This window comes from Physeter macrocephalus, chromosome 20 (assembly GCF_002837175.3).
Source record: "Physeter macrocephalus isolate SW-GA chromosome 20, ASM283717v5, whole genome shotgun sequence".
Classification (NCBI taxonomy): Eukaryota; Metazoa; Chordata; class Mammalia; order Artiodactyla; family Physeteridae; genus Physeter; species Physeter macrocephalus.
Window position 1 is genome coordinate 36952997 of NC_041233.1, and position 18770 is coordinate 36971766.

An 18770-nucleotide genomic window follows, 5' to 3' on the forward strand; every position below is an offset into this window, starting at 1 on the left:
GGTAGGTTTATTCCTAGGTATTTTATTCTTTTTGTTGCAATGGTAAATGGGAGTGTTTCCTTAATTTCTCTTTCAGATTTTTCATCATTAGTGTATAGGAATGCAAGAGATTTCTGTGCATTAATTTTGTATCCTGCTACTCTACCAAATTCATTGATTAGCTCTAGTAGCTTTCTGATAGAATCTTTAGGATTCTCTATGTGTAGTATCATGTCATCTGCAAACAGTGACAGTTTTACTTCTTCTTTTCGGATTTAGATTCCTTTTATTTCTTTTTCTTCTCCGATTGGGAAGTGTAAATCTTTTGTTTGTCAGAGTTGAAGAAATTAAAGAAGTGAATGTACAGAAGAGGAAATACAAACAGCCAATAAAGATGTGTAGTGATGCTAGATTTCAGTAGTAATCAGGGGGAAGTACAAATTATAGCTATTATATGATGCAGCACTGTGTACCCTTTAGGCAGGTAAATTTTTAAAATTCAGTAATATCATGTGTTGTGAGTTATTGTAAGCTACTTTATAGAAGGCAATTGGGCTGTGTTTATTAAAATTGAAAACATGCCCACTCTATAACCCAGCAAATTCCATTTCTTACCTCTTTCCTGCAGAGAGAACCACAAGTGCCTAGGTAGTCACACCCAAGGATGCCCTTGGAGCACTCTGAGTGATCCCTAAAAATGGAAAAACCCAAATGCCCAACAATAGGAAAATAGCCAAATAAACTGTGCTGTATTCACATTATAGGATGCATGGCAGAAGTTAAAAAGAATGAGATGAATGTATATGAGCGAACACGGTTAGCTCCCCTCTTCAACAAACACCTCAGAAGAGGTGTCTTCACTCTTTCCAATTCCTCTCCTATTCTCTTTTTTTATTGTAGTAAAATACCCTTAACATAAAGTTGACCATTTTAACCATTTTTAAGTGTGCAGTTCACTATGGCTTTAAGTACATTCACATTGCTATGTAACCATCACCACCATTCATCTCCATAATTTTTTCATCATCCCTAACTGCTTCCTGTTCTCTTTTGATCCCACCCAGTCAGCCTTACCCTACCTCTGTACCACCCAAACTGCTCTTATCAAGGCCACCAATGACCCTCACGTTGCTTAATCCAAGGTCAAGTCAGCCCATCCATTCCTTCCCCTTACACCACTTGACCCCAGTTGGTCCTTCCTGCCTCCGTGACCATTTCTACCCTTGGTTTCCAAAACCACTCTCTCCTGCCTCTCCCCTTCTTCACTGGCTACCACTCTCAGTCTCCTCATCATCCCCACCTCTTAAAGTCCAGCACCAGGGGCTAGTCCTTGGACTCCATTTCTGTCCACACTCACTGTCTCGGTGATCTCCTTCCATCTCATGGATTAAAACACCATCGATGTGTGGAAGGCACCTGTGCAGAGCTCAGCCCTGAACCCCAGACCCAGGCGTCCATCACACCATCCACCTCCAGCATCTCATGGCAAAGCTCAACTCCTGGTCTTTCCTCACCCCCAAACCTACTCCTCTCGTGGTTTCCTCCATCTCAGTCAATGGAAACACTATCAGACATGCCCATTCCCAGATGCCATCATTTCTCACTTGAGTTACTGCTACAGCCTCTTCTCCAGTCTGCCATCTGCCATCCCCCCACTGCAGTTTCTTAACAGGGCAGCCAGAGACAGTTTTTAAAGATGGGGGTTAGATCATGTTACTTCCCTATGAAAACCCTGCAGGACTCCCCCTCTCACTCAGAGTAAAAGTAGGAGCCATCACTACAGCCTAGAAGGGTCTTTGGGACCTGGCCATGTGGCCTCTCAGACCTCCTTGCACTTCCCTGCTCTTGGCCACATTGGCCTCTCCTGTTCCTCAAACAGGCCAGCCATGCACTGGCCTCCCGGCTCTGCACCTGCCACCCCTGGCCCCATAGGGCTTCCTCTCAGCCCATTTGTTGTTTATTCAAATGCCATTTTCTCAGTGAGGACTTCCTGACCACCCTTAAGAAGATGTATCCCCCAACCTTTCCATCTCCCCTTTTCTGCTTTAATATTTACTTAAGTTCTATTATAGAGGTGGAAGACAGCAAATAGCAGAAAAATACGAATTATAAAACTATATAAAAAGGGAAGAAAAACACAGCCCCTTAAACAAAAGGTATATTCACAAGGTATATTCGGTGGGTACATGCATTTGCATAGAAGGAACATGTCACACCTGTAACGGTGATTTTGGTCATGAAGGGGAGGATGGGGCTGTAGTATTGTGGTTTTATACAGGAAGGAATGCATACATTACTTACATAAATTAAAATAAAAACTTTAAAAGAGAGAGCTCTTTTGGAATGCAGCTAAATCCCCTCAGGAGATCTAAAATAGCAATTAAAATATCACAAGTTTGATAAATGTTTCTGCATATTTATCTGCAACAAGCACTGCACTGGGCTGTGGACCACAACACAAAGAGATGCCTAGCCTCTGCCTACTCGGAGCTTCCAGGTTGAACAGATGATGCTTCATGGAAGCATGGCCCAGGCCCACCTGTGGACCTTCTATGGGATCAGGTCGGGGGCCCCTTCTCTGTAGGTGAGCCCCTCCACTGGGCCTGGGTCTACTCCAGCCTGTCTGTTCCACCCCATCTCGCATAAGGAGGGGCTCAGGAAGGGTGTGCAGGTCATTCACTCCCCCAGTGTTTCAACGAGAATACCTGGCAGCTGCTGCATCTTGGAAATGGCTGAGAACACATTAAAGATACCTTACACAGTGGAACATGTCAGAGCTCTGCCCAAATTCCCTTGATTCCTTTTTCCTGTCTTTATGCCCCCTTACTTCCAACAGCTTACCCCGGGTGGTTTTTCAGGGCTGCTGGCCCGTTTTGAAGTCTGTCCTTGGGTTATTGGAGCCATTCTGAGCAGGCACTGGGAGAACTGGAAGTGCCCAGGAATTTATATCCCTCCCTCGCCCCACAGCCCTTGGCCAAAGACTCCTGCATATGGGAGCCTGAAAGCCCCTGCAGCCTTGTCTCTAGTTGGACACCACTTAGAGGGATAAAGAGGTGCAATTCACATTCATAGTTCCCCTGGGGCTCAGGCTGAGACCCCTCCTTTATTGGCTTTGCACCCCAGCTTGGCTCTCCCCTTCCTGGTGCTGCTCCCCCCAACCCCCGCCACCCCTCACTGGTGTCCCTTGGGAGCACCTGCTTACGAAATTACCACATACACTGCTCATCTCAGGGTCTATTTAGGAGATCCACACTTAGCACACCTGATCGTTTTCAGGCCCTTATGACCAGGCTGTGGCAGCACTGGCCTTGGCAGCTGCTGGGGCATCGGCACCCTGTTTTTCCATCTGTAGCTCTGTTAGTGCAGCCCCGAGAGCGTGGAGGAGTGGCTGCACTTGAACTAAAACACAATTGATTTATAAAAATCAATGGGATTTTAAAGCCGGGCTGGGGAAAGAGCAAGATGGCTCTCAGAGATGAATTGATTTAAAGGGTAAGTATTGAGGCAGAAAGATTAATGGAGAAGAGAGAGGTGAGGTAATGGAAGGGGTACTCTGCAGGGGGCCGGACGAGACAGTTTCATGAAGTTAATGCAATTTGCAGCTAAGGGCAAGGGGGCCTCGCCAGGTTCCTGTGCTGTCCTGGGAGCACGGCATGAGCCTCAGATGATTTATTACAGGACGGTTCCTGAGTGCCCCCTACCTTTAAAATTTTTGTTTAGTTACTTAGCTTCTTTCTGGGCTCCACTTGGTCATCTGTTCTTTGCTAAGTCCCCTATCTGAGGGGTCTAGAGAATCAGCCAGGCCCTCCTAATGGGTCTCACTTAGGGGTCTGAAAGGTGAAGGACAAAGGGGAAACCTACCACCCCCCTTAAGTAAAAAGTATTAATTTTAATAAAACTCTGAGGGGATCTAGAAAGTTTGGGTTTTTTCCATAATGATTATTTTAATGCTTTCAAAACATCAACATAAAAGATCACTTTCTTTACCATTATTTTTATTGGCTCTTCCTGGGTCTGTTTCCTGACTCAGCTGGTGCTGGTCTTCAGCAAGGGGGCGCAGGAGGCAGAGCAACCCCCAAACTGCTTGACCTGCCCTTCCATGCAGTGTGAACCCCCAGGTTCAACTGGATCCAGTGTTCTTTTATCCATTCATGGGGCTTATAGGGCCTCCTGGGTGTCCACCCTGTGCAAGCCACTGGGGTATGGAAATGAAAGGCACGTGCCTGCCATGGTACAAGTAAAGGGAGAACAGAGACGTTCAAATACAAGAGTCTGTCATCTCGGCACATATAAGGGGAAATGAGAGTGTGAAGGCAGTAGCAAGGAACTCAGGCTGGGAGGTTGGGAGGCCAGAAGTGAGGCTGAAGCTGGATGAAAGAATGGAGTAAGCTGTTAAAAGGGATCAGGTTATGCCACCCCCAAATATGCCACTTTGGCATATTGATTATTTTGAGCTGAAGGCAACTGAGAAACAGCACACAGGAAGAGCTCTTTTCCCGCACCCTTTCTGCTCAAAAGCAGGGCATAAATTTCCCTTTGTAAAGGTGCCTTGCAACTCCTGTACCAGGAAAAGGAGAATGAGATTCTTATCATCAGGAGACGACTTGAGTCTGCATAATGAACCTTACTAAACATCGCTTATCTACCATACTTTTCCTTGTCACCTTCCCACAGTTTACTGACCCTGGGGTTAACTGCCTCGTTTCTATAAAGCCCCTGCCCATACACTTAAAACTATCAATAAAATTTATATGTCTTTTCTCCTGTTAATCTTTTAGCAATTTAATTAGCAGGCCTCAGGTACAGAACTTAAGAGGGTAGAGGAAAAGTTTTTCCTCCCCTACACTATGGAAGGCTGGGAGGGAGAAAGGGTGTGCCCAGCAGATGGAACAGGAAGACATGCAGGATGAGAGAGCATGGGGTTAAAGCCAGAAAGTCTGGCTCCCAGGCTCTTAACCCTGACTCTCACAGGACCCATGTGCCTGCCCTAGAACAGACCAAACCCTAACCCCTTCCTACCAAGACTAATGAAAACCTCCTTCTTTGAGAAAGACAAGCCTGATGGACGTCACCTAACCTCTATCCACAGGCTGGACCTCCAACCATCCTGCCATGGTGGGATCCCTCTTTCTGCATCTCCTTTAAAGAGGCTATGCTTTAGCCATCATTGGCATGGGTATGAAGTCAGGAAGATGAGAAGGCCTCTGTGAGCCTGTGTGCAGTCAGGACTCCAGCTTCACTTCCCACTCATACCACACACCCCACTCTTTCCAGATCAACGACTGGTCCCCACAAAGGCCATTTTGTGCCAGACAGCTGCACCTCTGTGCTTGCCCGCCTGATGAGCCCTGACACTCTTGAAGTGTTGGTGCAGCCGTTTCCTACTATGTGAACACTCCTCTAGCAGGTTCCCAAAGCAGGGGCTTGACTGCCATCCATTATGCCACTCCATAGATGGCACACACTTCTGGCCGGACACATGCCTCTCAAACCTCTGTGTTGATCTGTGAGCTTCTCATGGCCAGAGAGGGTGACCTCCTCATGCTTGATTACTGGCCTGTAGCAGAGAGCCTCTCAAATGCTTGCTGAATGAATGAGTGGACCTAAGACAGCAATCCTCAAGTTCAAAGAAGATGGGAAAGATCAAATCCAACAGACCTTATGCCTCTACAGATGATCTTCCTGGGCTGGAAGAAATCTGCCAGTGGGATTTCTCCTACCCATGGCCTGTTTCCACATGATGAAAGGGTTAAGGGCACAAGATCACTGATTCCACTCCTGTAATCAGAGGAGCTCAAGTAAGAGCAGGAAACATGGAATGTAGTTTTCCTACTTTTCCCAGTTTGGTGGTGGGAGTGGAGAGGCCAACTGAGGTCATGGAAGGTGCACAGGATTTGGAGGCTCTTTAGCCTCTTGGAGCCCCAGGTTTCCACATAAAATGAGAGCAAAATACAAATCTGATCCACTTCCTAGACCATGGTGAGGAAGAAACGAATGACACTTTGAAAGTGCTTTGTAAACAGAGAAGCCCTGAAAGGATGAACGGTGGTGAGTACTGTTTCTCTTTGCTGCAGGCTGAGGCCTTGGGAGGCCTCTGTTCCCTCTATTGGACCTCGCCTGGGAGCAGCTGGCCCTAGGTTTGCTGCCTCTGCTCCTGTTCCGATTAGCAAGCCATTCACCAGGAGCCAGGGATCAGTGGAGTCGATATAATTCTATATTGATTATAAATTTAATTTCTGCCTGCCTACAGGCCATTAGCTTAGATCAATACATTCTCTACCCTTGGTTAAGTAATCATGGAGGCTGTTGATGATTTCAGCAGTCAGGCAGGTCCCTGGCTGCCTTGGTTGGGGGAGCCCAAGGCAGCTCTCCCGGCCTAGGTCTAACCCAGCTCAGGCCTGTCTTGCAAATAAATCATTTATTCCTGTCTGCAAACGTGAAGGTCATGGCCAAGTCTTCAATTCTCTGGGGACAAAAGTCCAGCCTGGAGTTCCTGGAGCCCAGCATCTGGAAGTGCCTTATATCCTGAGTGTCTAAGAGTGCTGGGTTATAGACTCTGGGTATCTCCCACGGAAGAACTCAGTTTTCCCATCAGCTGGTATCTGGGAGGAGAGGCAGGAGGACGGAGGAGGCCTGGGTCCACAGGACACAAACTGCCACCTTCATCTCCTAGCACAAGAGCCTCGGTGGCAGCAGATAGACTGGTAGTCTGGGGCTGGGGTGTGTCCAGGAGCAGGGGAACCTGCCTGGCAGTGGCTGAATGCTCTCAGTAGATGTGCTCTGACAACGGTCCTGCTGTCCCCTCATGCCCTCTGCAGATGGCAGATAGGAAACACCATCAATCCCACAGCATTTACTGAACATCTATATCTATCTCTTTTCTCCCTGCCCTCAGGGTCACTCTCTGTAGACCCACTGCCCACAGTGCAGCCAGCACCATTGTCTAACGTTCTGTCCAGACACATCACTCCCCTGTTGAGAGCCCTACCTGGATGTGGGATGGGTATGTTCTCCCTGCCGCATCACCTGGTCCCTTCACTGCCTTCCTGCGTAGCAGGCTCACAGTTGGCCAAGTGCATGTGCCTCTGTGTCTAAATTCTTCCGAGAATTTAGATTCTCTCTGCATCTCAGGCAAAGCAGATGCCATATCACCTAATTAGGTTACTGGCCTTTTGCTGTCCCACTCTCAGGGCCCTAGAGGTGGTCTGTCTTAGGGAGCCCTCAGAGCACCTGACAAGCCTGAGCGGGGGCAGCATGGGATGACCATGGGCATATTTGGGAAGGCCACACTATTCAAAACCAAGCAATCAGAGGAGGCCTATGAATCCCATGGTCACCCCTTAAGAGCAGAAACTTCCCTCTGAACAATATTCCAGTGTGAACTGGTATGAGGTCAGGTGACTCCAGTCTATCACTTCTTGACCACACCTCACATAGCCCTGCAAGCTTTAGGGTGAGACCTGGCAGGCTCCTGCTCTCCCACCCACTCCCTTCCCCAGCCCCCAGAGGCAGCCACTTCAGTTGGTTCCTTTGGTATTTACCTCCACATTTCTTTTTTTTTTTTAAATTGTGGTGGCTTCTCTTGTTGCGGAGCACGGGCTCTAGATGCACAGGCTTCAGTAGTTGCAGCACGGGGGCTTAGTAGTTGCGACACGTGAGCTCTAGAGTGCTCGGGCTTTAGTAGTTGTGGCACATGGGCATAATTGTCCCGCGGCATGTGGGATCTTCCCGGACCAGGGCTCAAACCCGTGTCCCCTGCATTGGCAGGAGGATTCTTAAGCCCTGGACCACCAGGGAAGCCCCTACCTCCACATTTCCAAATAGTGTTTATTTATCGCTATTTCTTTCTTTCACTTTTTCCTGATTACCCTCATCTAGTTAATTAACACATGCATCAACTCACATATTTATCTTTTTTGTGTGTGCGAGAACATTTAAGTTCTACTCTCTTAGCACATTTCAATGATACAATACAGGGTTATCAACTATAGTTACCATGTTACACATTAGATCCTCAGATCTTATTCATCTTATAATTGAAAGTTTATACCCTTTTACCAATTTCTCCCTATTTTCACCACCTCCCAGCCCCGGCAACCACTTTCTACTTTTTGTTTCTATAAGTTTGCTTTTTCTGTTTTCGTTTCTAGATTCTACATATAAGTAATACCATGCAGTATTTGTCTTTCTTTGTGTGGCTTATTTCACTTAGCATAATGTCCTCAAGGTCCATCCATGTTGTCACAAGTGGCAGGATTTCCTTCTTCCTCATGGCTGGAAACTATTCATATATATATATATATATATATATATATATATACACATTTTTTTTTTTTTTTTTTTTTTCGGTACGCGGGCCTCTCACTGCTGTGTCCTCTCCCGTTGCGGAGCACAGGCTCTGGATGCGCAGGCCCAGCGGCCATGGCTCACGGGCCCAGCCGCTCCGCGGCATGTGGGATCTTCCCGGACCGGGGCACGAACCCGTGTCCCCTGCATCGGCAGGCAGACTCTCAACCACTGCGCCACCAGGGAAGCCCCTATGTTTTTATATATAACATTTTCTTTATTCATTCATCAGTTGATTGACACTTAGGTTGTTTCCATGTCTTGGCTATTGTGGATAATGCTGCAATAAACAAGGGAGTACAGATATCTCTTAAGATCCTGTTTTCATTTCTTTTAGATATATACACAGAAGTGGAATTGCTGGGTCATATGGTAATTCTATTTTTAATTTTTTGAGGAACCGCCATACTGTTTTTCATAGTGACTGCACGAATTTACAGTGTACAAGAGCTCCCTTTTCTCCACATCCTTGCCAATATTTGTTATCTTGTCTTTTCGATAGTAGCCATTCCAACAGTTATGAGGTGATATCTCAATCTGGATTTTGATTTGAATTTCCCTGATGATTAGTGACACATTTTCATGTACCTCTTGGCCATTTGTGTATCTTCTTTTGCAAAAATGTCTATTCGGTTCTTCTGCCCGTTTTTTAATCTGTTTCTTTTTTGCTATTGAGTTGTATGAGTTCTATGTATATTTTGGATATTAACCCCTTATCGGATATATGATTTGGAGATATTTTCTCCCATTCTGTTTCTTTTAATTTTGTTGGGGGTTCCCTTTGCTATGCAGAAGCTTTTTAGTTTGATGTAGTCCCACTTGTTTATTTTTGTTTTCCTTTCCTTCGCTTTTTGTGTCTAATCCAAAAAATGATTGCCACCACTGATGTCAAAGAGACTACCCCATATGTTTTCTTCTAGGATTTTTGTGGTTTCAGGTCTTATGTTCAAGTCTTTAGTCCATTTTGAGTTGATTTTTGTGTATGATGAAAGATAGGGGTCCAGTTTCATTCTTATGCTTGTGACTGTCCAGCTTTCCCAACACAGTTTTCTGAAGAGACTGTCCTTTCCATATACTGTCTGTTGTATATTGCTGGCTCCTTTGCTGTAAATTAATTGACTACATATACATGGGCTTATTTCTGGGCTCTCTATTTTGCTCCATTAATTTATGGTCTGTTTTTATGCTGAATCACTTCTTGATTTTTTTCCATTTTAAATGTTATCTATTGACCTCTAACTATGGAAGATGAGGATTTTATTTATTTCACTCTCCTGTCCCCATCACACATAAGCACCCACTCCATCCTCCCAGTGTATTTTTGGTTGGATCAATATGCAGAATTTGCATTATTAGTACTACGTAACTGCTAGTCCCAGTTGAGCTATGTAGTATACTGTAATATTTTGTGCACCACTTTTTGTTTTCCCTGGAGTTCATAATTGGCTTGCCTTTTAATTTGCTTAGTGTTCTACTATGTATTAATAATTCAACCTTAAATATTCCAACAGTTGTTCAAATCTAATTTTCATGTATTCACAGGCAGTGGGCATCTTCTTAAAAATCACACTGCATTTTATTACTCAAAGAATTTATAGTTCTCCTGGAGACATGCAGGGCCACCTGCAGTGGTGTTTGGATAGAGTGAATCCCTGTGTTGGGTTAGGGAGAGGGCATAGGCCTCAGCACTGGATAGACGTGAATATGAATTCCACCACTTGTTGGCAGGGTACCCACAATTCTCCTTCCACATCTGTTGAAATGGGAATAATGATGCCTCATCATAGTGTAGTCATGAGAATTAAATAAGTACAAGGGAAATGTCTGGAGCACGGAGGGCACACAATAAATGTTGGTTTGCTTACTTGTGGAAAAATCAAGAAAAATAAGGCCAGTGAAAGTAGTTCATCTCACTCATAGAGCTTTCTCTCTGTATCCCCAAAGTATTGACCAGGCTCTGCACATTCATCAGGGCTTCTAAGACATTGATACTCTTTTGAAGGAAAATAGCTCAAGCTACTGGAGCTTTGCTCATCAGGCTAATGACCTCCTTTAAAAGAAGGAGCCTCCTTAATCACAACATCAATTTTATTTTGAAATATTCTAAACAAAGGCAGAAACTCTAAAAGAAAATATTGATAGGTTGATGGCATTAAACATTAAAAACTTATATACATCTGGGGGAAAAAAGCCCTTGATATAAAAGTAAAGGGCAAGCAACAAATTTGGAAAATATTTACAACATATAAATCAATCAAGGGAGGGCTGACTTTCTTAAGGACCTGGACCAGTTAGGTCCAGAGACAGTGCTTCAGCCTCCCAGGCTAATGCTTTCTCTGCTATTAAGTCACTCACTCACTCATTCATTCATTCATACATTCATTCATTCAACATAAATGTATTGAGTACCTACCAGATGCCTGGCTTTGGGGTATAATGATATTCAAAAACAGAAATGGCCCCTGCTCTCCTGGAGCTCACAGTCTAGCGGGGTGACAGTTATTCACCAAATAGTCACACTCAGGAGTGTACACCTACAACCCAAGGTAAGTGCTACAAAGGAAAGGAGAGCACGGAGCAGAGGACCCAGTTTAGACTGGGGTGTGTGGGAGCACTTCCTTGGCTGGTGACACTTGAGCTGAGAACTGGAGGGTGAAGAGGAGTTAAGAAATGTGTGTGTGTGTGTGTGTGTGTGTGTGTGTGTGTGAGAGAGTGTGTGTGTGTGTGAGAGAGATAGAGAGAGACAGACAGACAGACAGACAGACAGAAGGAGGCATTCCAGCTGGGGAAACAGGGTGCCAAAGCCCTGTGGTAGGAGGCCCGTGGAACAGTTGAGGAATGGGAAGAAGGCCAGTGTGGCTGGAGCCTGGAGAGTGAGAGGAGGCTGGAGGTTTGGCCAGTGGCTAGACTTGTAAGAGGGGCCTTATGGGCCATGGTAAGGACTTAGGATTTTAACCCAAAGAGCGATGGGGAAGCCAACCAAACGATTCCTAACATGAAATTGAGTGAGACAGGCAGAGTGAAGAGCTCTTTGGGAGGTAAAACAACACGGCTGCCTTCCATACCTTATCCTTGTGGAACAGGGCAAGACCAAATCAATAAATCTTTATTTTGGGCAATGCTAATGGGCACAGAGGAGGCCTCAATCAAGATTGGGGGAATACACAAATCTTTGAAGAAGCAGACCCTGGGTCAGTGGATTTCAGGGAAGGGAGCAATCCCAGCAGGCTGGGATAGCATCAGGGTCAAGTATTTGGGGGCTTTGTTCTGACTATGGCCTGGACAGATGGGGATGAACCCAGTACCCCTCACAGAATCCGGTGATGGGCATGAGCTTATGGCTTGGGGTTCCGCTGCCTTTCCTCACCCTGCATAACTACCCATGTTGCTTCCAGGACAGAGGGTGCCAGTCTTATGTTTTTATTTTCTATCTTAAAAAATAAATTGCAATTTTTACAGTGTCACAGAACATGTGCACTTGTGACTTGCTCCACTGTGTGATAAATTCATGGAGTTTTAGTAAATGTATCTTATTTTTCTTCTGGGAAAACTGGCAGGGGTGGGGTGACTTGTCTCTTCCATTCCCACTCTGGAAATACGGCAACAATTCTCAGTGGAGTTAGAGCTTGCCGGGCGTGGCATCAGGAAAGGCTCCCTGGACGGGACCCTGGGAGTCAGGCAGGAGCTGAGTGGGGCAGAGTCAACCACTCCTGGGCCCAAATGGCCTGGTCTGGCTTCCACAGGCCATGACAAGCTCGGGTGAGTCTGAACTGGTCCTAAGCAGGCAATAGCAAGCTAGAATCACAGTATCAATGGTCAGTGTGAGCTGGTATGAACCAATCTGGACCACTTTCCCAAATCAGTCTAAATTGTGTGATGCACGTAAAAACAAGCACACTGTTTGAATTTACTGGCCTGTTTTGAGACATTTCCAGCTGGTTTGGGTGCCTCCCTACTTTTTTGAATTATTATTGTCCTCTTCTGTGTGTGTGTGTGTGTGTGTGTGTGTGTGTGTGTGTGTGTGTGTGTGTGTGTGTGCAACACGTGCCTCATCTGCCTCTAACTACTTCTTGGAAGTTGAGCTCAGATTATTGACCAAACTTAGTTTTATATGCAGGTAAGTGACAGTAGGGTTTCTCCTGGGAGGTTCTCAATCTCGACATCTCCCCCTCCATGGGACAGCTTTAGGATGATGGCAGCCTTTGCCGGCTCTCTCAGGGCTGGCCTGGATGGGGACCTTCCAGGAAGTTAACAGCCAACATGACCCTGGGGAAGAGTCCTTGGAAAACCCCTATCTGCAGAGCAGCAAAGTCTTCTGAGCCAGCTGACAGGGGCTGGTTTTATTAACTGTTCCAGAAAGTGACCCCAGGTCTTTTTCACTCAACCCATTGTACCCAGGTGGTGGTATAGTCTGGAAGTATGTCTGGAATATGTATTGTCTGGAGCAGTCTGGACAAGGCAGTGTGTGGATACCAGGGCCTGTGATCTGTATCCTATAGACAGGCTGGGTTTATGACATGTAGCTTGCCCAACTCCTAAAAGGTGCAGAGGGGGATGAATTTTGAGGAAAGGTCTTCCTTCTACCAGAGCAGAGCCCAATTTCTTAGAGGCATTCACATATAGTTTTGGCCTGTATTCCTCCAGAAATGTCCCTGCGTGATCTGACTCCTGACCTGGTCTCCAGCCCCAGCCTCCTGGCCCTGTGTGCCCCTCCCCTCCCACAGCATCTGCACATGCCGATCGCTGCCTGAAACGTGGCCTCCTCCCTCCACCACCCTTTGCCTAGGTAGCCCCACCATTCCTCAGCTCACAGCTCAAGCACCACTTGCTTCCTGTAGAGGCTTCATTTGTAGTATATGTTCTTATGCTCTTAGAATACTCCTTGTCATAGTTTATGGTCATGTATTTTTATGGGTAAATGATTACCTTATAAATATCTGATATATAGCGCCATAAACTTTATCTTTTAACATATCCTACAAGATAATATCATCTACTAGAGGGGTTCTCAACCTTAGCACTATTAACATTTGGAGCTGGAGAATTCTTTGTTGTGGGGACTGTCCTCTGCATTGCAGGCTGCTTAGCAGCATCCCAGCCTATATCCACTAGATGCCAGTAGCACTCCTTAGCTGGAACAACCAAAATGTCTCCAGACATCGACAAATGTCCCCTAAGGGGCAAAACAGCTCCGGGTTGAAAACCACTGACCCAGAACAAATGTTTTTAAGAAGTTTGAGATTTCAAAGGCAGGCTTCCTGAGACCCCGTTGCAAAGCACTGGTTTCTTTCTGACCAGCCCCATCCAACAGAAAGATAAGGTGCGCCACGTATGTAATAGTAAATGTTCTAGTAGCTGCATTAGAAGCAAGTAAAAGAAAAAACAGGTGAAATGAATTCTAATCCATATTTTATTTAACCCAATATATCCAAAGTATTGTCACTTCAGCAGGTGACCAATGTAAAATAATCATTGAGATATTTTACATTCTTTTTTTCCAAGTCATCAAAATCTAGTGTGTATTTTTCTCAGTTTGGATTAATCACACGTCGAGTGCTCAATAGCCAAGTGTGGCCAGCATTTTAGACAGAAGTGGGAGAGGAGACCCAAGCTCTCTTAGAGAGCCTGGCCCAGCCCACCCCTTGCATCGTCACCAGGCTGTACTGCTACCCCTGAGCAGAGCCATGCACAGTCCTCCTTTGCCCACTGGGGCCCACAGGTGACAGCCCATTCCGAGCACCCCATGGAGGGGCTCTGACTACACTCTAGAGGGCCAGCCTGCCCAGGAAAGTCATCCAAATGCCTGCAGCGCGCTAATGAGATGGGTGTGTGCCCGTGAGCTCACAAGAGCCTGGAGGGTGCCTGCCTCAAATACACAAACACTTGGGCACACAAACACTTGGGCGAGGCAAGCACTGTTTCCGAGCTCCCCAGGCAGAAGCTCCACCCACCTCCAAACCACCCTCCTCGTGCTCCTTGCTCACAAGGGAGGCTCAGCCCTCCACGGACACTGGCCACATGGAAGGACACATTCTATTTTCTTAAAACACAGATGCTCTCATCTAAAATGACACTTTCACTGGCCAAGAAGTTGCTGTCCAGGCAGATGCTGTCCCTAGCCCCAAGACTTGTCCTGAGGCCCCAGGCCATTCTGCAGGGCCATGGCCCGGTTGGGGCGCTAGCCCAGGGCTGCAGGATCACCCCTCCAAGGCTCTCCTGACTCGCATCTCTTACTTATCTCTAGACACCCCCAACAACCACAACTCCAGGCCCTTCTGCTTCCTGGGAGTTCTCCCAGGGAGAGCCCCTGCCTGCCTGAGGGGTTGCTTCCTGCAGCCCAGCTGTGGCAGCTCCTGCAGGCTCTGCAGAGCAGCCTCCCAGGTAGCCAGAATGAAGACCTTCACTGGGACCTGGCTGTCTGGAGAAGCCAGGGCATTGCCCTTTCTAGTGAGGGCTACTTTTGTCTTGGCAGCTAGGGCAAATCTTGAGCATTCAGCATTTCCCTTTTAGTAGAAAACTAAAGTTTTACCAGAGTTGTCACCTGGTCACTTTGGGCAAGCCAGGGACTCTGTAAAACATGGAATGTGGGGTGAAGCCTGCACACCCACTGGGGCAATAAGCTCGCCATCGCCCTTTGGCAGTCTCAGGTGTGACCCCCACAGACCCCAGGAGCATCACTAGAGAGGGCTGTCAGTCATCAATATGCCTCCAGAACGCCTGCCCCATCTGACCCCAACGTGGCAGCCAGCTGAGTATCCATGCCCATCGGCCAACAGACGCACGCACACTGTGTCCAGATCCGCCTCAGGGAGTTGGACTTACCCCTCCTGGCTTGCCTGATCTTTGGGCTCAGCATGTTCCTGCCGCCTCCTGGACAGAATCGCCGGGCCGATCATGCTGTCATCCACTTCACTTTTCTCTTCCTCTGGCCCAGTTGCCCCTCATGCCCCGCTCGGGCCCCCATGGCCGCTGGCGTCACCAGCGAGGCTCCCTCGGCTGCCTCTCCTGGCTCCGGACCGACGGCTTGCCTTGGACTATGTAAACCTCAATGCATTATTTATCCATCTCAGAATTAATTCCCACCCAAGCGAACCATTAAGAGGCTCAGTAACCGCTGCTGATCAATCACCGGGCCAGGGCGGGAAGGTCTGATGGTCCCTCCGCCTGGCCGGGGCGCACACGGCACAGCCCATCCCAGAGCGGAGCTGGCGGCCGGTCTGGGCGGAGGCGAGAGGAGGGCGGGGCTGGAGGAGCCAGGCGGAGCGCGCGGTCCCAGCTGGTCCGATGGTCCCAGAGGCCGGGCGGGCTCCGAGCTCGGATCCGCCCTCTGCGCGGGGAGGGCCTGTCGGGGGTGCGCGCCACTGGCTGGAGCCACCAAGAGGCCGCAGGAAATGCACGGCCTCTGGCCGCCCGGGGTCCCGCACGCCCTGCCAAGGCCCAGGGGTTGGGCAGCGGGTGGCCCAGGCCCGGGCGGGCCAAGGATCCCTCCAGGGTCCGTCCACTGGGGACCTGCTCTGCCTGATGTTTCCTGCCAGGAGGAGGAGGGCCCAGGAGGCCGTCTATGACAGTTCCAACTGTGGAAAGACAGGTGTGTCTTAGAAGGAGCGTGCAGCTTTGGCATATTCAGAGCCTCAGGGGACTGGTCCAGCAAAGCCGGTTAGGGATGTTAATTTTTTGCCACCTTACTAAGGTGAAAGGAATAAGAATGCGGTGAAGCACTTAGTTCAGGGCCTGCACATAGTAAGTAGGATCTCAAAAACTGTTCACTGGGTAGTGAAATCTCTGCTAACTGCCATGTTTCTGTTTAATACTAGTACAGTTCTAAAGAGTGTACGGTGGGGACTTTTGGGAGGTTCAGACTCAAGATCCTAAAAATTGCCCAAGAAATGCAATCACAGTAACCGTTCTCATTTATTAGGTGCCTACTATGTGTCCTTGAGGTTGGCGCTTTATATTCAGTATCTCATTTAATTCTCAAATTCCTTGAGGCAGGGAAGCCTTTATCATGGCTTTTCAGATGAAGAAAATAAGGCACAGAAATGTTAAATATCTTGCCCAGAGTCACACAATCCTGTCAGGGCTGGGACCTGAACCCAGGCTGTCTCTACATCTTACGCTTCTCTGTGATGCCAGTCTAAGTACCCCGATTCCAACCACTTCCTGTGAACGTTCCCGGCTTGAGAGCCCTCAATGAACTTGCTAGATGGTGAGGACCAGACTTTGTGCCCCTGAAATCACCCCATGTGCCCTGTTAGGCATTTGCGCCTGGGGCTGGGTTCTTTGGGCCTGGGTACCGTGTGATCCTCTTAATAGGTGGAAGATGAGGGATTTGAACAGGGGCCTCTCTGCTTTGAACAGCCATGCTCCCACCCTAATCCTCAGTGCCGCTACGTCCACTGGTCCCCAAATGGCGGATTGATGTGTAATCAACTCTAGTAGCTGGAAGGGAAGAGGGTCCAGAGGCTGAGGGGTCCACTGCAGCTGTCCGTGCTGGGAAGAACAGGATCTGGACTATGGAGAGGAGGGGAGGATGGGAGAGGTTAAGGACTCACCAGGATGTGGTAGATCAAATCGCCAGGGTGAAGGGAGAGAGCAGAACCCCTGGAGACAAAGCTGTCTTACTTAGCATCCAGTCACTTACTCTGGCCCTCAGCTACTCCTCAGAAGGGATGAACAAGTATAAGTAAGTTTGCTATAACATTCAAGGCCTTTTATGGTACTGGCCACGGTTTCCTCTGTGACCTCTCTTGCTAATGCTACACACAACCCTATGCATGCGCAGCCCCTGCTCCTGTGTGCTCCCAGTTCCTTCTCTCTGGAATATGTGTTTCAGCCACAGAAGTCTGATCATTCTAAGCAAGTCTACCATGAAACTGTCCTGATTCTACCTCCAGAAGGAGAGTCAGTAAGCACTTCCTCAGGGCTCTTATCTGTGTCCCTCAGACTGCCCAATGCCCCTCCTGCACGCCCAGCCCTGAGCCTCAAGTTGGACTCAGGCCAGGAACCCCATGAGGAATATTGGCTTGACGGGCAGATTTGAGAAACACCACTGAAATGACAGAATCGCCCTCCTGGTTTTTTGGGCCCAGGTAAAGGTCAGATCAGGCTGGGACAGAGGCCATCTAGCAGGAGAGGAGAGATACAGAGCTGGAAAACCTCAAGTCACATCAGGGTTACAGAGGGAGGTCCCATGGCCATTGACAACATCTTGAGCAATCACGAAGGCCTGTGAGTAATGCAGCCTGGACCACTTCCAAGCCAGAGGCAGGAAAAATACCCTGAAGACTTAGTTTGGGTCCACTCACACTTGTTTTGGTTAAGAAACCACTCCCGGGAGCTTTTTCTGTGCAGCTGTTTCCCTGATGATATTTAGCTGCTGAGCTTACCCACCTGCTTTTCCGCGGATCAGCATTGGAAATGGGCAAAACCACAGAGGCTCTAAGCTCAAGCCCAGAGTAAAGCTGGGAAAAGGGCAGGAGCTAATCCGAACTCTGCACCAGAGAATGGTGGGGGCCATGGGACGGGGGCAAGCTAGCTCTTTCCTTCTCTCTGCCCTCAGACCACGTTCCCAGTACTTCTTTGGATGAAGGGATCCATGGGTTCCAGCTGGAAGGGACATTAGCACCCCCTCCTTCCTGAAGTTTACAAACCCTGCATCATAGCGTTCTGTTCCTTCCAGCTCCCTCTGAGGCCACCAGGAGGGAGGGTGGGGTGAGGACAAGAGCAGGGGCAAGGGAATCTGCTGAACATGGTGGCCTCCTGAGTAAGCTTTTATTTGAAGGAATTGCCCCACTCCTCTTACACGGTCAGGAATCCGAAGCCAAGGAGGGGAAATATGGGCCTCAATTAGGAGTAGAGACAGAGAGATGGCCCCTTTTCCCACTGCCCTTACAGCACTGTACCTCCCAGCCGTGATCCTGGGTCTCCCTTTGCTGGTTCCCTGCCCTGCATCATTTCTGCATTTTCTAAGGGCTCCTCTGGGCCAGGCACTTCTGGGCACTGAAAGACAAGTGGAGAGGATTGGGAGGGCAGAACTGTCCAGAAGGCATTTGCAGAAATGCACACCTCTTGGTGGGATGGTCACCCACCAACATCACTGGCCCAGAGCCAGGATGGCTTCAAATCAGTGGTTCTCAACCTTGGCTGCACACTAGCGAGCTCTGAAAGCTAACTTCTGTTTCACCCCTGTCAGCTCCGATTTAACTCGTCTGGACATTGGTCCTTGGGAGGTGTAAAAGCTCCTCCAGTGATCCAATGTGCGGCCAGGGTTGAGAACCACTACTTTATTAGATAATTGCATATCCTTGAGCCTGGAGCCACCAGAAGCAGTCTTTGCCTGCTCTTGCCTTGAGGGAGGCTTCTTCTGAGGGAGGTACACGTTTGCCAATCAGTCTCCCAAATAGAAAGTGGAAAGGGGCCTATATCTCAAAGCTCAACATGAAACA

General features: G+C 48.1%; 1 protein-coding gene across 1 annotated transcript in view; it reads right to left on the reverse strand.

Annotated features, from left to right (window-relative positions):
- The window catches only part of ARHGAP22 (Rho GTPase activating protein 22), a 162231-nt gene extending 146834 nt beyond the window's left edge, over window positions 1-15397 (reverse strand). The window contains exon 1 of the mRNA XM_028481910.1: window positions 15148-15397. Within this exon, the coding sequence (XP_028337711.1) occupies window positions 15148-15181 (34 nt within the window). The 5' untranslated portion in view covers window positions 15182-15397. The remainder of the gene's footprint in view (window positions 1-15147) is intronic.
- Window positions 15398-18770: the final 3373 nt, after the last annotated feature.